This window comes from Mauremys reevesii, linkage group 9, assembly GCF_016161935.1.
Source record: "Mauremys reevesii isolate NIE-2019 linkage group 9, ASM1616193v1, whole genome shotgun sequence".
NCBI lineage: Eukaryota > Metazoa > Chordata > Testudines > Geoemydidae > Mauremys > Mauremys reevesii.
This window is the reverse complement of record NC_052631.1, coordinates 92,996,194-93,021,061: the sequence shown is the minus strand read 5'-3', so window position 1 is coordinate 93,021,061 and position 24,868 is coordinate 92,996,194. Positions and strand designations below refer to the sequence as shown.

At 41.3% G+C, this 24,868-nt stretch overlaps 1 protein-coding gene across 7 annotated transcripts in view; it reads left to right on the top strand.

Annotated features, from left to right (window-relative positions):
- Window positions 1-1,383: 1,383 nt before the first annotated feature.
- MTMR1 (myotubularin related protein 1) overlaps window positions 1,384-24,868 on the top strand; it is a 56,429-nt gene continuing 32,944 nt past the window's right edge. The window contains exons 1-10 of one of the 7 annotated variants that reach the window (XM_039487802.1): window positions 1,410-1,636; window positions 8,298-8,403; window positions 13,991-14,014; window positions 16,216-16,266; window positions 18,999-19,074; window positions 20,674-20,768; window positions 21,009-21,116; window positions 21,537-21,638; window positions 23,857-23,940; window positions 24,636-24,785. In XM_039487802.1, the coding sequence (XP_039343736.1) occupies window positions 1,506-1,636; window positions 8,298-8,403; window positions 13,991-14,014; window positions 16,216-16,266; window positions 18,999-19,074; window positions 20,674-20,768; window positions 21,009-21,116; window positions 21,537-21,638; window positions 23,857-23,940; window positions 24,636-24,785 (927 nt within the window). In that variant the 5' untranslated portion in view covers window positions 1,410-1,505. The other 6 variants (XM_039487800.1, XM_039487804.1, XM_039487803.1 and 3 more) reach the window with 6 other exon arrangements.

The window sequence follows — 24,868 nt, the reverse complement described above, 5'->3', positions numbered from 1 at the left end:
TAAAAATGTTTAAGAAGCTTAATTTAAATTAAAATGCAGAGTCCCCCAGACTAGTGGCCAGGACCTGGGCAGGGTGAGTGCCGCTGAAAATCAGCTCGTGTGCTGCCTTGGGCATGCGTGCCATAGGTTGCCTACCCCTGTTATAGACTAACAGACGTATTGGAACATAAGCATTCGTGGGTGAATACCCACTTCATGTTGGAGCATAAGCATTCGTGGGTGAATACCCACTTCGTCAGGCATCTGACAAAGTGGGTATTCACCCACGAACGCTTATGCTCCAATATGTCCGTTAATCTATAAGATGCCACAGGACTCTTTGTGGCTTTTTACAGATCCAGGCTATCCCTCTCATGCTAAACATGTTGAATCACTTTAATTAGTAGGTTAGTACCATAACTAAATAACCCTTTTATTAAAGTGAGATAAATGAGCTCTTCCAAGCTGTATTTCCTTCTTTATGTAATCTCTGCATTAATAAAGGAAGCTCTAAACCACTTCCGAATCCCCAGCTGGGTATGCCTGTCACTGCACAAGGGAAGTGCCCCTATGCTGGGCCTGCTCATTCTGTTCTACCACCTGCTCAGTGGAAGAGCGGCTTGGAGTGCCTTAGCTGGGTGAAGGAGGGATAGCAACAGTACCTGGAGCTTCCCTCCCCAGTAGGTGTGGTGGGGTCTTCTCTCTAACCTCCCCGCTCCCCCGCCCCCGCCTTTACTTCTGATGGGCTAGACTACCCTGCATGCTAACCCTGGGCCCTAACGCCGATTTGAGCTTAACCCCCCCCCCCTCCCCTCCATATACAAACCAACGTGACTTCAAGCAGGATGCCAGGACCCTGGAAGGAGTGTGGGTCAGCACCCCAGTGCCACTGTGACCAGCCCTCCTGGTGCAGTGTGTGACTGCAGAGCTGACTCCCTAGGGCTGCAGAGGGAGCAGGGAGGCATTAAAACTAGGGAGCCTAAACCGCAAATGTGAAAAACTGGGGCGGGGGTGGGAGGAACCAGGAGTCTATATAACAAAAAGACCCCAAAGTCAGGACTGTCCCTATAAAATCGGAACATCTGGTCACCCTAAAACCAGCTCCCTCCGGTTTACAAGGCAGCCCCGGGGGGAGGCTTAGTGGGCAGAGGGAAGCGCTGGGAGAGCAGGGCCCGGGGCGCTGTAGGCGGCTGACGCCCGGGTCCCCTTTACAGATCCCCCCCCTGCCCCGGGGTGGCGGGAGCTCTGCCCCGGCCCCGCGCTGGGACAGACCCAGGAACGTCTCGGCGCGCTGCGGGGCCCTGTGGCACCCCCGCCCCTGGGGGCCCCTTCCCGGCCGGGGCCCTGCCCCGCCCCGCTCCCAGCTCAGGGGCCCGGCCCGGCCGCCCGCTCCCCGCCCTCTCGGCGCCGCGGAGGCCTGTGGGTAAGCGCCGCCGCCGCCAGGTGACAGTTCCTGCTGCCGCCTGGGCCGGGCCGGCCTGGCTGCGTGAGGCCCGGCGGGAAACCGGCCCGTCCCGGCCGGAACGATGGAGCGGGTGCTGGGGCCGGGTCTGGAGGGCGGCGGCGGGGTGGCCCGCAGATCCGTGCGGCCGGCGGGGCTGGGGGGAGCCGCCCCCGCTGCGGGCTCCCGGCAGCCCAGCGTGGAGACCTTGGACAGGTGAGCAGCCCCCTGCCCGCCGCGGGGCCCTGACAGGCGCCTCCCCCCATCCGCCCCCGGGGTCGCTCCCCGTCCCGCTCTCCTTGGCTGGCGCTGCGGGGCACGTCCCCCCCCCCCCCCAGCCCGGTGGGAGCCCCACCGTCCGCGGGGCCGCGATCGGCCCGGGGGGACCCGCAGGCGGCGGCACAAACGCGGGGGACGTGGCCAGCGCCCCATTCACCAGCCGGGCCCCCCAGCCCCCTGCTCTGTGTCTCCGGCCGGGGCCGCTTGTCCCAGGCTGATGCCAGCTCCTGTTCACCTTCCTGGGCTGAACACCAAGGGCCGCCCTCTCGCTGTATGGACAGCCACGGGGGGGGGGATAGTTCAAAGAAAATTAACTTCCCCCTGAGTTACTGCAAACAAGGTCGAGACTGTTGTTTTACACCAGCGGTGCCCTGGTAGCTTAAGGTGCAACGCAGCACAGCAGGATGCTGACCTCAATCTGGAGATTGGCATTGTAACCTCACAAACAAATGGAAAACAATCCAGTTTGATATCTTAAAAGTAGGGGGAAATTATTATCTAACTTACCTTAGATAAGTGGTATCTGAGAGAGCTTTTAAAAACTTCTAATACATATGTATGTTACATCAACAAAAACAAATCTAATATGCACAAACTGACGGGTAATATTAGGGGGGAATGGGCACAGCTGGAATCAAGCAAAAACTGCACCAAAACAATAATAGCATTAGACTATAGTGTCAGGGTAGTCTCTCCTTCCACCCTGACACGCACTTACTGGGTTTGGAATTATAGGAAAGAATGATTTCTGAATCATTGTGTAAGTGGATGTTGCTTGATATCAAACTACTTTGTGAAGAGCATATTGTTGTTAGTGATAAACTAGCAATATTTATTTATATAGAGAAAGTGAGGAGCCACTTTCAGTCTTGTTTTCAGACACATATATTTCTGCTCAATACTTCTTTGTACCTTTCCTGCTTGTACCTTTCCGAAAGAGAATTTTCTTGCAAGTTCAGTAACAATTCCTTTAGCTGTTAGAATTATCAAGAGCATGTGAGGAGAGTATCTTTTCAGTGGTTAAGATGGAAATTTGGAATTTAGATAATTCAAGAGTTGATTATTTAAAAAATATTTTACCTTTAGCGTTCAAAATAATTTTGTTTAGAAATGGGAAGAGAATAGTATTCCTTTGATATCAGCGCTAGGCTGGGGAGAAGGCATGCTGTGCATATGTGAGGAACAGTACCATGGTACCAATAGTGAACCTTGCAGTTGCTGGCACTGAGGAAAGGCTTTTATGTGCAGCTGCTGCAACATCAAAGCAAGCCTAGCCTTGTGCATGTAGTGGATCTCCTCCTTCCTGTGATACTGATGTTCATCATTGCTGTGATTCATAAGAACGGCCATACTGGGTCAGACCAGTGGTCCTCCAAAGTCCTCCAAAAGTGTCCAATGCCAGGTACTTCAGAGGGAATGAACAGAACAGGTAATCATCAAGTGATCCATCCTTTGCTGCCCATTCCCAGCTTTTGGCAAATAGAGGCTAGGGACACTTCAGAGTATGGTTTTGCATCCCTGCCCATCCTGGCTAATAGCCATTGATGGACCTTATCTGATTCTTTTTTCAACCCTGTTATAGTCTTGGCCTTCACAACATCCTCTGGCAAAGAGTTCCACAGCTTGACTGTGCACTGTGTGAAGAAATACTTTGTTTTGTTGTTTTAAAGGTGCTGCCTATTAATTTCATTTGGTGACCCCTAGTTCTTGTGTTATGAGAAGGAGTAAATAATACTTCCTTATTTACTTTTTCCACACTGGTCATGATTTTATAGACCTCTATCATATCCCCCCTTAGTCGTCTCTTTTCCAAGCTGAAAAGTCCCAGTCTTATTAATCTCTCCTCGGATGGAAGCTGTTCTATACCCCTAATCATTTTTGTTGCCCTTTTCTGTACCTTTTCCAATTCCAATAGATCTTTACAGATCCTGATGAACACTGAGTGTCTGCAACCCATTGACATTTACAGGATTTTTTTTTTAATATAGCACCTATTGCATGGTATCTAAGTGCTCTACAAAATTAGGCCTTGATTCTGTAATGGGTGCTGTGCTGGCAAACTTGATTGCAGGATCAGAGTCTTAGGGAGTACAAAAACCCAGAACAACAGCAAAAAATTCCTTACTCCATTTTTCAGAGGCAGAAGAATGTGTGTAGGAGTTTCTTAAGAGCATTAATTTTGGGGAAGTCAATGACACATTACTTATTACCATAGCTACTGCACACCACAGACCATGCATGACAACGATAACAATGTCCCCTCTCCCCTTCGCTGAACTACCATATCTCCTAACATCATTAGTTGCAGACCTTGGGTGTAGTGGGGAGTAGATCATAGAATATCAGGGTTGGAAGGGACCTCGGGAGGTCATCTAGTCCAACCCCCTGCTCAAAGCAGGACCAATCCCCAACTATTTTTTTGCTCTAGATCCCTAAGTGGCCCCCTCAAGGATTGAGCTCACAACCCTGGGTTTAGCAGGCCAATGCTCAAACCACTGAGCTATCCCTATCCCCTCAGATCAGTGGTCTCCAACCTTTTTACACACAAGATCACTTTTTGAATTTAAGTGCAAACCAGGATCTGCCCCGCCCCTTACCCAAGGCCCTGCCCCACTCGCTCTCCTCCACCCTCACTCATTTTCACCGGGTTGGGGCAGGGGGTTGGGGTGCGGGCTCTGGGCTGGGGCCCAGGGATTTGGAGTGTGGGAGGGGGCTCTGGGCAGAGGCTGGGGCAGAGGGTTGGGGTGCGGGCTGGGGCCCAGGGATTTGGAGTGTGGGAGGGGGCTCTGGGCAGAGGCTGGGGCAGAGGGTTGGGGTGCGGGCTCTGGGCTGGGGCCCAGGGGTTTGGAGTGTGGGAGGGGGTTCTGGGCAGAGGCTGGGGCAGAGGGTTGGGGTGCGGGCTCTGGGCTGGGGCCCAGGGGATTGGAGTGTGGGAGGGGGTTCTGGGCAGAGGCTGGGGCAGGGGGTTGGGGTGCAAGCTCTGGAAGGGAGTTTGGGTGCAGGAGGGGGCTCTGGGCTGGGGCAAAGCATTGGGGTGCAGGACGGGGGCTGACTGCAGGAGGGGGCTGGGGCAGAGGGTTCAGGGTGCAGGAGGGGATACGGGGCGCTGGCTCCTGGAGGGGGCTGGGGTGCAGGAGGTTTGCGGGCTCCTGCTGGGTGGCACTTACCTGGGGTGGGCAGCGGTGCAGCGAGGCTAAGGCAGGCTCCCTGCCTCTCCTAGCCCTGCACCACTCCTGGAAGTGGCCAGCATGCCCCTGCGGCCCCTGGAGGTGGGCACGTGGCTCTGCACGTTGCCCCTCCCTGCAGGCACCACCCTTGCAGTTCCATTGGCTGCAGTTCCCCGTTCCTGGCCAATGGGAGCTGTGGGGCCGGTGCTTGCAGGCAGGAGCAGTGCGTGGAGACTCTCTGCCCCACCCCCCAGGGGCCACAGGGGCAGGGAGCCTGCCTTAGCCCCGCTGCACTGCCGGACTTTTAGCATCCAGAGCTCACGATTGACTGTCAGAGGCTCATTAAATGTAGTAACAGGGATGATGGAAGGTTGGGATTCTCTGGGGGATCGGGAAGGGCAGGGTTATGGTTGTGGTTTGTGTTCCACGGTAGCTGTAACGGTAGGGTGTGTCCCCCTGTTGGTGAAGGAGAAGAAGGTATGTGCTCTTAGGTGGCATAACTTTTCACTTCCTTGGTTTTGTGGATTTGAGTTAGGTATGTGATGAAGTGGTTAACGTTAATTACTTCACATTTTCATAGATGAATTTCCTTTTTTTTTATGATTAAGTGTGGGTTAGTTTCTGTGCAGAGTTGGAGACTGGAACCTGGGCAGTGGGTATACATGCACCTGCTGATAGAGAAGATGAGATACACCAGCAGCTGGTGCATGTGAATCATTATGTTCTAGAAACTGACTGTAAAAGCCTTCTCTGTTGTGAACAGAAGCTGCACATAAACCCTTATGCCAGCCGTTGCATATAAAAGTCTTTTGTCATATGTGTCAGGAGCTGCACATAGTTTATGCATTGGCAGCAGCTTGTGCACAAATAATCACCTACAATCCATTTTTTACACAATCCTCCCACACTTCTCACCTGATCTACTCAGAATACGCCTTTCTACCAAATTTTGTGAAGATAAGCATGACATCCTGGGTCCATTAAAATCAGTAGTAGTTTTGCCAGGCTTTCCCCCAGAATGTTTAGATAGCAACTGATTGATAAATAGACTGCTAAAAAAAATCCAGTAAGAGTCAAATTTCAGACGCTTCCTGTAAAAACAAAACAAAAAAGAGATGCCAGCCAAATTACATAGTTTTTAGGCCCTTTGAGTTTTCTGACTTTGAAATTTCACACCAAAAGGCCACCCACTTTTAGGAGAAAAAACGGGTTTCTGCCCCATTTTAAGAGCAGAACTCTAACTATGATGTTCCTAACAGAGCGCCTTTGTAATGTTATATGAACCACTGTGGAAGTGAAATCACTGAGTTTTAATTTTCACGAATATGTGTTTTCTACTTCTACTTTTCCTTTTCATATGTGGTATAGTTGCATACAGTTTAAGCTGACCACCTTAGCCTACACTGGAAAAGTTGCACTAAGTATATCAGTGCTGGTTAGGGGTGTGTGGATTTTTGTTTTTTTAAGCAATACAGTTATACCAGTATAAAGATGCTTTATACTGGTGTAGCTTATTTCACTTCCTGAAGTGAATAATTTATACTGTTGTAAGCACTTTTATGCTGGCATAACTGCATCCATAGATACTAATTTTTTCTTTTGCTGCTTCAACTGTACTTGTATAGTTAAAGTGACAAAACGTTCTGATGTAGACAATTCCTAATAAAAACCCAAATTATTTTCATAATTAACAAAATGGGGAAATACAAATAGAAGTGTGTGCTTAGAGAAATGCTTAGAAACATGAGAGTCAGGGCAAAAGTAAAAGATGCCTGAAAACCAGAGACTATTTATCGTGAGGAGAAGAAACACACCAGAAATGTCATGGAATAAGGAGAGGGACAGTAAGTGAGATCAAAGAGACAGGTGAGCAAAAGAGAGAGAAATACTATCATTAGCTGGATTTGTAGCTAAAAATTCATACACTTTCTCTGTTCCCCAAAATGTGGGTAGAGGTGTCTGCAAAAGACGCAAATGAAACTAAAATCCAGTTCAAGACCAACTATGGTAAAAGAGACTTCTCTGAAGGAAGAATGTAATTGATTTTTAATAATGAAACCATACATTATGAAGTGGTGCTGTGCAAAGTTTATGCAGCAAGGGAGAGAACTAATAAAATCCATGACTAAAAATTGCTTGGTCTTCCACTTCAGATATGTAACTGCTGCAGTGCTCACCACGCTTATCTTCAGCCAGCACCTCTTGAAACCCATATGCTGTTTCTCGCTATGACACAGTGCAAGTAGTGTGTGAAAGGCCTCTTAAGTGGTATCTTGTGCTCCTGATGAACAATCTGTCACGCCCCCTCAAATCCCAGTTTTACCTGTTTGTGCTGTGTACATTTGTGAGTTATTAGTCATTCACTTTTAACATTCTGGGAGTATCCCAGAATTCAAAATTAGCTTATATGTTTGTTCATTATATTCTGTTTTTAAAATGTATTGTACTTTCTGTTCCTGACTTCAATTGAAACACTATGTATACAGAAGAACCTCACCTCACTAAAATGCATTAAATTGTTGAAGTACTATCTCAGATTGTACTGCTGTGCTTGGAGCAGGGGCAATGGGGAGCATCCTATTACTTCCCCATCCTCTCATCTGGTACTCTGAAATATACTGAAATAGACCTAGGGCACTTAAAATTCTCTGGAGTCAAATTACAGTGGTTCCTCCAGTCTCAATATTTGTTAGTCTCTGAACGTCACCAGTCTGCACTGCCCCTGTCCCATTCACACATTGCATTAGTCCAGCTTAGTGAAATTCTGCTGTAGACTTACCTGATCCAATATCTTGGGGAGGGTTGTCTTGTGTGCTTGCTAAACTACAAAATTCAGTAATGTGAAATGGGTCTCCCTGTCGTTAGCCAACACAAAAAAGGAGATACAGCTAGGTAGAAAATTCCCTTGAAGAGTTATATATTTTTCCTATTGTTTTAGAGGTGTTCCGTTAAAGAATATTGCATTTCCTTTTAAATGGCAGTGTTAGAATAGCTTCTATTTCTTAGGCTTTATTTGAATAATAGTGTCACATATATGAAATTCTTGAAAGCACTTAAGTCCTGGAAGCACTTGCTCAAAATAAATTATTTTTGATGGCCTTAAACAGAAATATATGAATTGTTTTAACAATATCTGATAAGGGAATCAAGAGTTTCATGTCCCCAGGGCCCTGAACATTTTTGTAGACTAACAATTGCACGTCTGAATCAAAATTAATGGAAAATTCCAACAAAATTGAATTCTTCTCTGTAATCTGATGGGCAAAAAGGTGGTATGTACTCTGTTCTTAAAGAGTATAATGTCATTAGTGTTTGTGTAATTGTTTGTTGGTTGTGTTCATGTGGGGTGTAATTAAATGTTCTCATCACTTCCTCAGTGTAAAGTAGTAATCATTGCTAAACACTCTGAAATATTTATTTTGTTCTTGTAGCCCTACAGGATCCCATGTTGAATGGTGTAAACAGCTCATAGCTGCTACCATTTCTAGTCAGATTTCAGGTTCTGTGCCATCAGACAGTGTATCCAGAGATTACAGGGTAAGTGACATTTATCATCTGAGGAATACAAAAATAATTGTTCAGTCTGTTGAAATGGCGGGCAGGAAACTTGCTCCTTTGATTTATCCACATGGTAAACACCTGAGTGGATCCTTGACCATTTGAGAGTCAAATGTCAGTTAATAGCGAATCGAGAGGTGCAAAGATTTTCTTTGTATTTTCTCTCTCATTTAGAGTAACATCACTCAGTTCTACAGAATAAAAGGTAGATAGAGAAAAGAAAGGAAACTTTGAAGGTGGCATTTTACAGTCATGGGGTGATTTTCTTCTTTCCTTTGATTTTGATCTAGAAATTTTCTGGAAATCAGATTTTTTTTTTTTTTAATGGTAGGAATGAAACATTTGTTTCTTGGTTTGAAATCTTGTCTATGCACCAGGCACTCACGAGAAAGAATTCAGCTATGTGGATTTCACAAAAATTAAATATAATTTGCCTTGGTGAATATTAAATAAGCATATCTTCTCCAGCGTGAAAAGAACACTTACCTTTTTTTACTTTTCTTCCTTTGTTTTGGTATGACAGTTACACTATCTATGGTACAACGTCCCTTATAAATCAGAACAGACTCTCTCTTGTTTTTCTCATCCAACAACATAGATGTCATTGAGACAATGAGTGTGTAATGTCTTAGCTCTGATTAGAATCTTTGGGTTTTTCTCTCCCTCTCCTTTCACGCTCTCTTCTGTTTCCCTACATAGAATCATAGGACTGGAAGAGACCTCGAGAGGTTATCTAGTCCAGTCCCCTGCACTCATGGCAGGACTAAGTATTATCAAGAGTAGTGTGTATTAAATCTCTCTTGCACTGCAAATTGACACAAGTGTTACCTCTGTTTCCAGTCCCCATAAAAGTCCAAAAGGTGCTGTTAAGCTCAGGTCTTCCATGTGCTTTATATCCTCTTTCTTCCCTGGAATTAAAACAAAATCTGGATGCAAAGTGTCCAAATAAAGATTTTATCTTGTTTGCTTTAAACTGTAGTTAAATAATCTGGATTTAAAAGGCCTTGAATGCTCTCTACAAACAGCATATTTCCTTAACTTCTGTGACTGCGGGTCAAATTCAGCATGAGCTTGAAGATGAAGCCACTAACTGTATTTGATCTTAGTCTATTTAAAACTTCACCTCACGGTTTGTCACTATATTGGCACAGTCAGCAACTTGTACTCAGAAAAAGCTTAGCTCTTCTATAGTCTGGCAGCTGAATTGCAAATGCTCGCCCTGGGTCAAGGCTGATGTCTTTGATAAAGCATTGTGGGAAACCTTGCATTACAGCTGTCTATGTTGTATTTGCCCTGTAGATCAAGGACTTCATTTTAGCAGAATCCAAGTCTGCGAGTTTAGTGTTCAATTCACCATTTGAGTTATTATGCATTCCTCCAGAGGAGAACCAGTTTTTTAATCTAAATAGTCTGGTTCTCTATTCCAGACTGGTCTGGCACATTACTTAAAAGGGAGAAATTTTTTGAGGCCTAATGAGCAGCATTTAACTCTAGCTCATTCTCTGTCTCTTACAAATAAAAAAAAGTTAAACCTTTCTGTGCTCAAAATCCTAGTTGTTGTTTATAAATTGTATTTAACATTTCATGTCTATGAAATGATAGAATGAGCTAAACTCCCACATTGGCAAATCGCATTGCAGAGTTTCTAATAATAAAATGTTATTTACCTACCCTGAATAATGCATAGTTGTTGTTTTTTTAAGCTAAGAAGCTATTATATGGTGTTTTCAAAGTGCTGCTTTGGAAAAGGACCTCCTTTGCATTATACCCTCTCCTTCAGATGATTAATTCTACTGTCTTATTGCCTCCTGATTGCCATGGAATAAGCAAGGTTTTACATATTTCCAGAAAATCAGTTGGCTACTGCATACACAATATGTTTTAAATGTCACAATTTTTTTTTAAGTGGGTGAATTTAATGTATGTATAAGTGAGAAACTTTGTATAGAAGCAGCTAAAATCAAGAGCAACATGGGAAGATGCTGTGCAAACTTCTCCACACAGTTGTCAAAGCATCTAAGTCTTTAATTGCAACATTCCTATTCTGGTCGTGGGTAAATCATGCCAAATAGTACTAATTTTTGTATGGCTTTCTTTGAGAATGAGGCCACCATGCTTGCTTTCTCCTGTGATCCAAGTAAAGTATCCAGAGATACCTACCACTTTTTGTCACAATTTTGATATGCATCTACATTAGCATTTCTCATTTTGAAAATGGACACAGTACCTTATAACTAATGCAAAGTTAATTAAGTTTAGGCAATAGAATATATATTTACTATTGTGCATTTATCCAATACATTTAATTTATCGTATTTACACAATAGGTTGTAATGGTTGTGAAGTAATCATTCAAGTTGATCAGCTAGAATGTCCATGTAAAACTGACCAACATATTAAATGAAAAAGTTGTTATAGATGGGTAAATGGCAGACAAAAGAGAATCCATATGATTATAATATAATAGTGCCTATAAAACTTTCCATCTGTAGATCTCTCAGTGCTTTCTGAAGGTGGGTGAGCCTCATTATCCTCCTCTTACAGATGAGGAAGCTGAGGTGTAGAATGGCTAAATGATTCTCACAAGGTCACCCAGTCAGCAAAGGAAAGCCAGTTTCTTGATTTGCAGACCGGTACTCTCTCCACTGGACCACGCTGCATTCAGTGCCTTTTAAAATCTTGATTAGCATTTAAGGAAAATAACACATCAAGGAAACAATATAGATAGCCAACTTCTAAATTTATGTTCAGAGTTGTTTGCTTGCGCAAATTGGGTAGTTAGTCTGTTTTACCAATTTGTGAGCAGATTTTTGATGAGACAAATTTAAAGGCAGTTTTTGAAAATGTGCCCCTAAGTTTTTTGGTTTAATTGCTAGTACAAAAATTGAGACTTAAAGCAGGAATATAGTCCTGAATTGCAGTGCACTGTGGACAGAACTTCTGTCTTCAAGGCTGAATAAAACTGTGAGCAAGAGAGAGCAAATATACTCCTTTCTGAATTTCATTCAGCCTTGCTAATTAAAGTTCAGAAGAAGCTTTAAGATGGATACTTGCTCTTCATGATTAGTTAAAAAATATACAGTTTAGGGCCATTGTCGATATGGATTGCTCAGAATACAACTTGCTTTCATTCCAAAAGGAAGCGATTGCTAGACCTCGTTGATCATGAGGTGCTGTTGAGTCATCTGTGGGAATGAATGCGATAGCTTATGCTGTTTATGTTCAGGCCTTATGGGTAGAGTCTAGTGGCTTATAATTCTCTCTCTTCCTGAGGGCTCTTGCGTCAAGGGTCTCAATACGAAGGCTCTCTTCTGTCATTCCTTCTGCTGAACATGTGTGTGAGATCGCTAGGGACAACAATTCCCCCTTTTGATTGAATCTAGATCTTTTAGTCTGCTAGCTTTCCCAGTTTCTGGTCGTCTTAGCCATGGGCGAAAACTAACTAGCCCAAAAAAATCAGAGGCAGAGTTGTTGGGAAAGCATCTCTAGGAATAAGTGTAATGGGGGGGATGTGGGGGGGTTATTATTGTATCCTTCCCTGAGGGGCTGTTCCACCCTTGGTCTCATCAATATGCACACTCAGGAGTCTCTTTGCTCATCGCTGCTGCTGAATTCATAGGTAACAGGATGCTGCAAAATGCATTCTGTCCTAGCTAAAACTTCTGAGTCACTCTGATGCAGAACTCACCACAGTTATCTGTGACTTGATCACTCTGGTCTAGGCTGTTTTAAAGTGCTGTACCCTTGGAAACTACTCAGGGCTTGGCTACACTTGCAGATGTGCAGCGCTGGGAGTTACAGCTGTGTTTGTACAGCTGTGTAGGGAAAGCGCTGGTGTGTGGCCACATTTGCAGCATTTGCAGCTCTGTTGGGAGTGGTGCATTATGGGCAGCTATCCCAGCGTTCAAGTGGCAGCAACATGCTTTTCAAAAGAGGGGGGTGGGGTGGAGTGTGACAGGGAGTGTGACGGGGGAGAGAGAGAGAGTGGATTTTTGGAGCCGACGCTGTGTGTCAGCTCCCTGCCTTGCAAAATCCGAGTATTTCTTCGACCCCTCGTTCACTCTTAACTGCAAATAGCCTGCAGACCAGATAAGCAGCTGCTCCGACTGACTCCCTTTCTCCCCCTCCCTGCTGTTTCTCTCCTCAAGCAAACACTAGGCTGTAGACATTCATCCCCCTGCCTGCCTCATTCACAGCAAGGTAGTGGGTTATCTCAATTGATTGTTCACAGTAAGTTACAGATTGATCACAGCAAACAGGAGCTGTGTTTGTTTTTTAGATAAGCAGCTCCCGGAGCCCCGAGTTCATAACAAAGCAAAGAGAGGCATCATAACAAAACAAAGAGAGTAATTTAGTTAAAAGCATTCTGGGATATCTCCTAATACCCTGGAGGCCAATAACAGCGCTGGTGTGTGGCCACACTTGACGAGCAGCGCTGCATCACCAGCGCTGCACTCGTTATACCCCAAGCAGACCAGGTGTACAGCCAGTGCTGCAGCCAGGGAGTTGCAGCGCTGGATGTGCCTTGCAGGTGTGGACAGTGACTAAGTTGCAGCGCTGGAAAGCCTCCACCAGCGCTGCAACTCTCCAGTGTAGGCAAGCCCTCAGAAGTTTCAGCTAGGGTGGAATGTGTCTGCCTACCTCTTTAGTTTGACAGGCAGATTTGAATACATAACATCAGTTTTCTTGGCTTCTGGATGGCTCCCCATCAGCTTGTGCACGTCAGATTAAATGATTATCTATGTTTTGTTTCTTAAAATGTCTGTTGCTATGTCCTTGAATCCATATACACAAAAGCAACACACACAGTTGTTAAAAAATTCTGAGTATCATGGCTCCCTCTCCTCTGTGTTCCATGGTGGGAGTTTCACTCCTCCACAAAGCTTTTGCAAAAATACAAAGATCAGGAGGGAACATATTGGGTTGCAAAGGGGAATGTGGAATTTGAAGCATGTTGAGCTTGCTTTTTCTTGTTAGACTTGTACTCGTGCCAGACACAAGCAGCATACTTGGTTTTGGGGGCAGTCTGAATTCATAGTGTCTTATGTAAATCTCACCTGGCTGAAAACTTAGTGATAATGAGGTGGTATCAGTGGAAAGCACTTAGATAATAATGGCTGCCTAGAAAGTTGTGGAAGTAAGTTAGGGAAAAGTTAGAACTAAACATGCTCTGGTGTTTGACTCAAAAGTGTAGGGCCATCGTTTCTCACAGCTATTATTGTGGGCTTACTATATACTATCCTATAGGTTTGCTAAACTCTTCAATTTTTCACTAGTATGTTGTCACTGAATGAAAAGATGCTTAGGACCTGATTTCAAGAGCTTGGCTCCCATTTAGACACTAAAATGAAGTGGCCAGATTTTTAAAAGTGCTCATCACACTCTGTTGAATGTGGTGGGAGCAGCTGTGTATTGTGCAGTTTTGAAAATCTTGCTACTAATTTAAGTACTATAGTGGCAGCTGCGTTCCTCTGAAAATCTGATCTGCTACCTGATGTCGTCTCTGTCACAAAGCAACATTTGAGTGCACATTTTGTTGGATAACATTTTGTATTTTAACTAACAGGTATACAAGAGGCCTGATATACGGGTAAGAATACATTTGGCTATTGGCAAAACGGCCTCCTACCTGTTTGTCTTTCGTGCTGTGTTGAGAGCTTAGTGTGCCTAGTGTTCTTTTTTACGTCATTAATGTTTTTTATGAACCAATCAGACCATTTTGCTATGCAGCTCAACAGCTTGTTTGCCATAGAAATGCTTTATATACATTGCAATCTTTTCATGAGCAGTAAAAGCCAATGTGTGAGAGAGCCGTATATTTAAGTTATGTTACAAATGTGCAGTACAAACTTCAGTTTTATTACATTAATTCTGACAAAATGGATGCTCACGACGGATGCTTACATGGTTTGGACTACAGAGCACTGTATTAGTGAGTTTAATGTGTTATCTTGCTAAAGAATTTCAGTAGTAGTTTATGGAAAAACGGTAAGTCTTTGTTTATTCTATTTAAATAAGATTTCAATTCATGCTTGCATTTATACATGTTTTACCTTAATTGCTACAGCCCTTGAGCAAAATAGAAAGTTGGGATTGAAGTTAGACACTAATGCAATGACCTACATCTTTTTGATGATCATTTTAGAGGCTGGGTCTTATCCAGTGTTCATTAATGATATAAAAAATCATAGCTTTCTCTTCCCTCTCACTTTGGAACATTAATCAATTGAGAAAAGAGAGGGTTAATAGTCTGATTTTATTCTCTAAATATTTTAACCCTGTCATTCAAACAAAGGTTTGCATTTGTTAAAGGGAATCAGTTAAGCCTGATCCCCTGGTTTGAGACTAATCAATTATTTTCACATCTGAAAGCTACTTGGATTTGTATAGTAATTGTAATACACAAAGGTCAAGTATTTTCAGGGGCAAATCTAGTAGTAATTGGAATGAAATAATGCACGAAAATACGTTAAAATAATAAAACTTGATTATTTTCTTTGGTTTTTCACCTTTATCAGTAAATGTTCAAGGATGAGAAACCATCTTCAGTGCCTGTGCATACTTTCTGTCATCCGTAATCTGTCGGTTTAGAACTCAATTGCCTTTCTTCCAGTTTTTCCTTTTCCTGGGATTCTAGCATCCACCTTTCTTTGGACTTTAAATATAGAAACAGTCTTCAGCTATTTCTGTGGCCTAAGCTTTAACTAACTACTATATTCACTAAGGTCTAAATGTTGGGAATCCTGTGTTATTTGAAAGTGGTGGCTGTTGCAATGTAAATTTTTTAGAAGCATGTAAAATCAACGGAACCTATGATTTCTACAAATGTAACCCCTTCTGTTAATTTGTTTTCTTTGGAGGTTTCATAAAAGTGATTAAAATTAGATTATCAAAGCAGATATAAACTGGCTTTCTTTCAGACTTAGGACAAGAAGTGTTATCTGTTAAATGATAAGTTTTTGCATTTGTGAATTGGGACTGATCTGGAATGTAACCCAACTCTGTGAAAGATGATGGTGGTTACATTCCAGTTAATTTTGGAAGCAGATTGAAAAATAATTTTGGCTGAAAGTAATAAAAAACAAAACAAAAAAACCCTTCATATGACCCAATGACCTTTTGTGTTCTTACCTGTAACACATAGGGATCTTTTTAAGATATAGTAAGAGAGATCCCAATATGATACAATAAGTGTAGTACATAAAGATGTGAACCTTTTGGCTATTAGGTGTAATTTGGGTACATTTTTAACAGATGTTTTTGACAGTAACATTGGAGTTGCTGGAAAAAATGTATCAAACCATAAAAAGCATTTAAATGTGATCTATACAATATAGCAATTCCTTAAATTACCTGAATACTAATGGATATGGAAATATTTAATTTTTTTCTTCAATGAAAAATGCATGAATTTTCTCTTTATGCTACCACAACAAGCAATACTCAATTTCGTCTATTTTTAAGCATGTGGCATACATAATTTATATTCTGCATTTTCTCTGCTATACGGTTGATTGTTTTAAAAAGACAGTACATACTTTGTGTTCTTTGATATCTGCACTGAGTCTTTTTGTGAGACTGCAAATAAATATTCCATTTCATATTGTGCCATAGCTGGGCCTAATAGCTGTGAATAGTTTAAGCAAAGAGTGAAAAGTGTTGAATAAATAGGTTGATGTTCAAGTATCTACTGTCTCTTTAAAAAGTATGATTCTGTCCTTTCACCTGTTGTCTGCATGTTTTTTTCCTATTACCCCCTCTTTTGCCCTACTGCTGTCTCATGCAATGCAGGAGATTCAGGATGGACACAATGGCTATCATTCTGAAGCAGAAGCTGATCAGGTGGCAAGTTTTACTCATCTTTTGTTCATTAACTGTGTAGTAAATTACTGTATAATAGCCCATCTACAGTAGGTAGAAATCATCCATTGTTAGGTTCTGGGGAGCAATAGAGAATTTCAGAATATTACCTCTAAACTCCTATCATTAAAAACAAACTACCCCCAAAAAACTGAAAACAACCCTCTTCCCCAAGCAGAGTTTTTAACCCCAAAAGGGAGAAGTGCCAGAGACAGCATGAAAACCATTGTGGAGTTTGCAATATGCATTGCTTCTGAAGTTCTTTTCTTTGGATTCAGGGTTTATTAAAAGTTTATTGCACCTTAATTTAATAATATTAATGGGTAGCTATAAAAACCCCTGTTTTCTAATATTACATTTTTAAGGCACTGAACAAATAACACACATAAGAATCTAAAATGATGGCAACATTACCTCCCAAAAGCTTAGCTATGAATAGATTCTTTAGAGGGAGAAAAAAAGCTTCTGCTGAAAATAAACTGTGATTCTAAATGTTTCTAGAAAATCAGCTGTGAGAAAACTGCTTAGACAGTAAAATAGTTGAACTCTGACTTTAAATAGAATTTAAAGGAAAGCCCCCTCTTAAAATGTAGAACTTCTGATAAATGAAAAGCAAAATACAATGCTTAACTGCTAAAACAATAACATTTAGTTTTTGGCATACCAGATGGTGTATGAATTAATATGTTGAAGTTCTTATAAAGATTTGGTTAAAAATTCCTAGCCTTACCTGCATGCCATTTATAGTGTAAAACTCTTCCCTAATTCATTAAGCTTTTCTGCACTTCAAGAGAAAAGTGCCCCTGTGTGGAACTGAGTAGGTGAAGTGTCTTTATAGTAAATTATAAGAATATTTTCACTTTCTTTCAAAAGATGTTTATGGGTTTTCTGTGCCCTATACAGAAAACATTGTACATATTGGTATGTCTAAAAATGTTTGGTTATATTGGAAAATATAAGTGTTGTTCCTACTCTTTATTTTATGTAGGACACATTCATTGTATAACAAATTATTTAATAAAGAGTACCTAAATTATTATTTATCTGGGGCTGAGGTAAATTATGTACTTCCAATTTGTGCAACTTTTATTTGCTGCTGAACTCAACTTAACCACTACGTTACATTTGGTTGAGATGTAGTGCTCTTTCTCAGAGACAAATGTGTCAAGAATTTTTAAAATATAATTTGATAACGTATCAGTCAGGACTGGCATTTCCTAGTAAAATTAATACATCTTTAAATTACACATACCATAATGATTTTCAAAAATGTTTTATTTTGATGTCATTTTTCAAATTAAAAGTTACGTTTCTGACAATGGAGGAGGAGTTATATTATGTCTAGTGCAGGAAGGAAACACCATTTGCCTCGGGAGTACTTTTTGACTGTATAAGAGGTCATGAAATATAAATTATAGCACTGCACTTGGACCCCAGTCTAGCAGAGCACATAAGCACGTGCTTACCTTCAAGCACCCGAGTAGTTCCATTGACTACTACACTACACCTTACCTTGTTCCGTGATAGAGCTTTAGATACCAAATTCTGCTAGTTTCAGACAAGATTAAAAACAAAAAACTCATGTAAATTCATGCTAAGAAAACAATATAATGTTAAAATTCTGTGTTTAAAAATATAAAGAAAACCCCTAATAATCTTATTTCCTTGCTTGCAAGTCAGAAATATGTTACAAGGGATGAGTATCTGTATATGTTTCTATATACTGTGAAACTAGCTCACTGTTTATACTATTCTAATGTAAAATATTCTAACTTTTACACCAACCACTTAAAATGGAAATCTTAAACTCTCACCAAAACATCCTTTATATGGTCATAACATTTTTTGTAAACCCTTAGGTTCTCCACTAAAATCTTCTTCAGAACGTTGCAAACATCAGCAGAAAACTAAAGGCCCCTTGTTGCAGTATTTAAGGAGGAAGACATTCACCGGAGCATTAGCTTTAAAATCAAGCCCTGAATGTATATTGATCAGCTTTTGAGACTCTCTAGAAAACAATGTGACATCAAGCTATAATCTGAATTTTTAGTTCTATCATCTCTATAAAATATCTCTGTCAGACCAAGTGGTACTTACGACAATGATACCTGGTCAAGTAGGGTGTGGTGCATTGTTTCTGATATTATAGTAAATACAACAATGGTACCTTGTCAAGTAGGGTATAGTAGAATGTTTCTGTCTGATATATATTTTTTTACATATAATTTGATTTTTTTTAATGCTAAATAAATTAAACTTCTCTCATACAATTCTCCTTGATATTAAAATAGCTGACATTTAATTAAGGTGTTAAGAAATAAAGAATATAAATGCTTTTAAATAAACACTTTAAAACATTCATGAGTAGATGATAACCTAAAACCACAAAGATTAGCCTAATTTTTTTGGCCTAATTTGGGGCTGATGATATTGCTCACGTATTTGTGCGCTATATATGTAGCTAGCACGTTAAACTAATCATTGTGTAAGTGGTTTGTTACTAATATTTAAATGTCTGCATAATAAATACTTTGTTACCTACAATATCAAGCCCTGTTTTCTAATGCAGCATTGTTTAACACAGTTGTGCTTTGGAAAAAGGATACACATTCTCATGCTCCCATAACCTCTTAGCAAAAGCACTTTGCAGCAAAATGTATCGATGGTGTGCAGATGGAATGTGAGATTTACTCATGGTTTTGGATTTCTGCCAGGCACTGAGGGATGGGAACAAGCTGGCACAGATGGAAGAGGCGCCACTTTTTCCTGGAGAATCAATCAAAGCGATTGGTATGTGTAGTTTTGAGTTTATAGTATTAAATCATTATTTTATGAATAAAGATAAAATCAAATGGTTTCCATGTTGGTTTTGTTCTTACTTCTTATATTTTATAATTCTACCTTGAATGATCAAATTTGCTGTGGATTTTCGTAGTTATTCAAACTCTAATGCTATGCTGCAAGTAAATCAGTTCAACATAGTGCAACCAGACCTGTGTGGTATTTTATTTCAACAAGCAGCTGATAGACATAAACAAATTAGCAAGGTGTGTGGGGGGATGCATTGGTGCTCAAAATGTCCCCATAGGTCATAAATTCATTCCCTAGTTTCAAGCACTTCAGGATTTAGTCAGGAAAGAAAATGAAAATGTGGTGCTGACTGTCCCACTTTAATTGGATCTTTTTCAGTCAACTGACTTGCTATGGAAAGTTGTGTGGTGGAATTAGTACGTGAGTAAATGTTTTGTAGGGACCACAAAAAGATCACTGACTACCAGAATGGAGATTGTAACCCAGTCTGTAGAGGCAAAAGGCACACAGTCGCTCATTCTACTCTCAAGATCTCTAATTGAATACAGTCTTAATGACGGCTTTTTCAAACTGCTCCCAAAACCTGAAATTATCTGTGGAAATCTGATAACTGTATATAAACCCACTCTGTTTAAGTATGTGCAAAATAGAAGGCCTTAGGTTTAGTTTTTGTGAAGTGATCTTGGGGTGTTTTGTTTGATACAAGTAGGACAGTTATGTGAAACCAGGTTACTAAATGGTCACTATTTATTCTACTGAAATGTAGAAATTATTCTTTAAAAGGTATGCAAAACCCAGATTTGGACATAATCTTTGCTCAGACATATTACTTGAGCAGCTCACTTGAGTTTTAGTTTCAGGATGACTGTTGCTTGCCACCTGAGCCTTCCCATCTGACTAATGTAAGGTGCAACAAGAGCAGAGAATGCTGTTCACTGTTGTGATTATCAGAAAAAGGGAGATAAATATGGGGCAGCCTGGTATTTCTGTAGTATGAAGACTTTGGGGTGCCTCAAATTCTGATTTGAAGTAGATGAAATGTGGACAGAACTCCCATATGGATGGTTACAGGACAAATAGCTACTATTCCAAGCCACTCTGGTTTTCTTAAATATAGGACGCAACAAACTGGCAACTTTGGAGAAAAACAAAAGGCTGTTTCTCTTGTTACATAAAATATCTGTATGCCATTTCATGGACTCCCCACAAAAACATTCTGTATAGTATAGCTCCATTCTGTACCGTAAGGAGCAATGCTTGATGTCACATCACTATTCTCTTAGGCTGGCTTATGCTGGGGATTTAGCACATATTGCTTAGAACCGAAGAATATGATCATTCTCTTTGTAAAGTACCTTTTTAAAAATGCAGAGGAGTTTTTCTTTCAAATCAAAATTGAGAGTAGCAGGTCAGTTATAGTGGCTTTGAAATAATTTCATATAGAAGTCTCAAAGATCTCTAGTAAATTGGAACTGTAGGAGGTTTCTTGTATAACATTTTTGTTTTTCTATAAAGAGTTTCTTATACCACAAATATCTACAATAATAAAATGTAACTTTTATTTGTGTCTTTTTCCAGCTAAAGATGTTATGTATATCTGTCCATTTATGGGAGCAGTCAGCGGTACACTGACAGTGACGGACTTCAAAATGTATTTCAAAAATGTTGAGAGGGTGAGACTTTAAGATCTATTTGCATATTTCTTCCAGCTAGAATCTCTTCTTTGCTGAAGTAGATTTCAGAAGGTGACAGACTTAGTTTAAATTAAATGTCAAGTTCCACTGCAATCAATTCAAAAGGAACTATAAAAGACTAGTAGAACACACAATTTGACATGAATTGTACTAGATTACATATATTTCCCACTGCAATTAAAAATGTTTTCATCTTTTTTTTTTTAATCCAAATTTCAGGATCCACATTTTGTTCTTGATGTTCCCCTTGGAGTAATAAGTAGAGTTGAAAAGATTGGAGTGCAGAGCCATGGAGACAACTCCTGTGGTATAGAAATTGTTTGCAAGGTACAGAATGAATTCCTAGGAAATGTAGTGGATGTCTATCTATTACTGTTTAATTGCATTAATTTAGTTTTTGTCTTGAGGGGAACCTGCAACCACAACACCTTGTGCTATTGTCCTATCTGATCCCATAAGTATGCTGGGTTTGGTTGGAATTTGGATGGGAAAATTACAAGAAATGTTTCACCCCGTTGGTGAATTCTAGGGCATAGTGCCTACTTGAGTAGCATATTGAGACCTTCCTGATGCTCCCAATAGTCTCATTTTAGAACAGAATTTTTTTAATGGCTATGAGGGTTAGAAAATATGATTTGCCTTAATGTCAGTAGCCAGTGCTTGGTTTTAGTCAGCTTTGTAACTGCTTCTATTTTTTTTTTTTTTAATTTATCAAAGTGTAAGAGAGTTTGACTTATTTTCTGACAGGATATGAGAAACTTGCGGCTTGCCTATAAACAGGAAGAACAGAGCAGACTGGAAATATTTGAAAACCTCGTAACGCAAGCATTTCCTCTTTCTAATGGGCTGGTAAGTACTAAAATGAGGAGAGGTCTGCCTGCCTCTGTCTTCTTTTTGGAAGTGTAGGGAAATAAGAAAATACTGCATAACAGATATATTAAATTGTTGATTCTAGATATCATGGAACATTCAGATTACTCGGGCTTGATTTCTTTATTTCAGTAATTTACAGAACTGAGAGCCAGGTGCTGCTACCAATGAAAACAATGGCTTTATTGGTTTCAGGGTAAGGCCCTCCATTTTGTATGGAAGAAGGCACCTTTTATTGCACATACATAGCCCTGACATTGTTAGTTGTGCCTGTTAGTGCTTATGGAGGTCAGGGTTTGTTGACTTTTATAAGCGTTTTTCTGTAACAGATATTTGAGGAATTTCAGAATGAAGGATAAAGGAGTTAGGTGCCTAAGACCGAGTTTGGGGACCACTATGATGTACAAAACTCCCACTGAACCCTGTAGTTGCCTAATCTCACTCAGTCCCTAAGCACCTTGGTTTCTGCCTGTGGGCGTGCACACTGCTGCCTCCCTCTGGACAGCTGGTGGCTTATCTGTTGCCTAAACCTCAGACATTTACAAACTGGTTGTTCAGCCACCTGGGTCTTGCGTGAGATCTGAACCAGTAGGTACCTTCTGAGCATGTCTACCTGATTGGGCTTCTTAGGTGAGTTCAGACAAAACAACTGGAGGATGGGGAGTTATGGGAACTCCCTCATAACTTTTAGCCCAGTGATTACCTGGGATGTGGGAGAGACTCAGTTCAAGTCCCGACTCTGTCTGAATGGGAAAAGGGATTTGAACAGGGATCTGCCAGCTTCTCAGGGCAGTGCTCTAACCATTGGGCTGTGGATTGTTCTCAGTCTCTCCTGTTTAACTCTGGATAAATAATCATTCCGGACAGAGAGAGAGAGTGTGTACAAGATGAGTGACTCCATAGCTTGGTGGAAGACCCAAGAGGTGGGAGATCCAAGACCCAGTCCTACTGCTCCAGTGACTCTTCAATTATTTATCCAGAGTGGAAAAGCTTCAACAGGAGAGACTGAAGGAGCCCCACATCAGAATATCCCATAGCCCAATTGTCCCTATCCTCCCACCCCCAGGGCTTCTTGCAAACTCTGAAGAGAATTCCTGGCTGTGACTTGCTGGCAGAGATAAGTGCTTCCCTACTGCCTGGACTTAGGCACGTATCACTGTGAGAGGGACACACAACCTCTGCTTGGCATCTCCCATTGGATAGCTTAGGTAGCTACTTGCCTACTGGGCTGGCTTTTGTGAGTTGCAACCTAAAAGTACATGTACACAGCAATAAAAAAAACAACCCATGCACCAAGTTTCAGAGCCTGGTACAATTGACTTGGGCTGTAGGGATAAAAATGTCAGTGTAGACACTCGGGCTGGAGCCCAGGCTCTGAAACCCACTCCCCTCGCAGGGTTTCAGAATCTGGGCTCCAGGCCAAGCCTGAATGTTGACACTGCAACTTTTATCCCCACAGCCCAAGCCCCATGAGCCCAAGTCAGCAGACACGGGCCAGCCATGCTCATGTTGTGGGTCTTTTATTGCAGACATGTTTTCAGGAGCATCTCTCTCCTCATTCATTGTACAGGGAGCCTAGGGACCTAACTCAGGCTTTGTGAATTGCAGCGATTTTCATGGGGCCTAAAAGTTTGGCGCTGTGATGCTCAGTGTCACAACGCTTAACTCCTCTTGTGCATCCAGGCCCAAGTGCTTTCCTGAATTCACTGTCCAGATAACTCACCAATAGCTAGTCACAAGTTGCCTTGTTAGCTTTAGCTATACAATTTCAGTATCATATTAGTATTCAATAGTGTACAATTTCAGTATCATCCAATGGGTGGGATACTGGACTGAGGGTAATGGGGCTTGAATAATATTCCTGGCCTTACTGCTGACAAGTGTAACCATGGGCTAGTCATTTTACCTTCTGTTTCCTTTGCTATCTGAATTGGCAAGAGACACAGTCTCCTTGGGGATGGAACGGTCTCTTCTTTTGTGTTTGAACAATCGCCAGCACAGCGAAGGCCACTCTTGCCTGGGGTCTCCAGGCACTACTGTAAAACAAACGTTGGATATAAGATTTTGTCTTTTGGAAACTACTTGAATCAGCTTTTCTGGCTTTCGTTTCCAGAGCTCACCATGTTTCCGGGAATTCTAGTTTACTGAATGGCTAAATACTACATAGTAATTTGCGTCTTTATGTTGTTGCTTTCAGCCACTTTTTGCATTCAGCTATAAAGAAAAATGCCCTGTTAATGGCTGGAAGGTTTATGATCCCATGGCCGAATATAAGCGGCAGGTAGGTTATACGAGTAATCACCTTTGGGTTTCATTTTGTGATGGTCTTCTGGACCTAACTTACCCTTTTTAGAAATGTTCACAGACAATTTGCAAACCTGAGCACCTAACCTTACTCTCTTAAATCCATATTTATACATCTAAATGCAAGTCCCTTGATTTTCAGTAGTGTTAGGCCCCCACAAGTCCCACTGAAATCAATTGGGATTATAGGTGCTCAGGACTGGAGGAAGTCTCTTGGCGTTTATATAGGGACCTAAATCCATATTTGGAGACTTGATTTTAAGCACCCGTTCTGAAAAGGTAGTCTTCTCATTTAACAACAAATATGAACAGCAGTTACACAGAGGAATAATTTTAGTTTGGTCTCCTTAATCCAGCAGTTTCCTGGTGTAAAATAATTTTTCTATTTCATTATAGGCCCATTTTTTACTTTAGTGCAAACCCATTCAAATGACTGTTGCTTTTTAAATTATCTATAGGCTTTGGGGCTTCATACTACCCCATATCTTTAACCAAAATATTGAGAAATACTTCTGCTCACATAACCTTTGAAACACTGGGCAGAACAATGTGGGTATGTTTTTTTTTTAAAAACATATAATGGATCATTCTTTTTTGCAGTCACTATACAACACACACATGTAAAGATCTAACTTTTTTAAAATATTGGATAAATGTTTTGCCTCTGCACAGGGTTTGCCCAATGAGAGTTGGAAAATATCCAAAATTAACAGCACCTATGAACTTTGTGATACATATCCTGCTGTCTTCGTTGTGCCAACCAGCGTGAAGGATGATGACCTCTCAAAAGTGGCAGCATTTAGAGCAAAAGGCAGAATTCCAGTAAGTGAGGCTTCTAGAATTCATTATGAATTCTCTCTGTATTTGTAATGTAGCTTCCTGAAGAAGAAGAAATGTATTTGTAA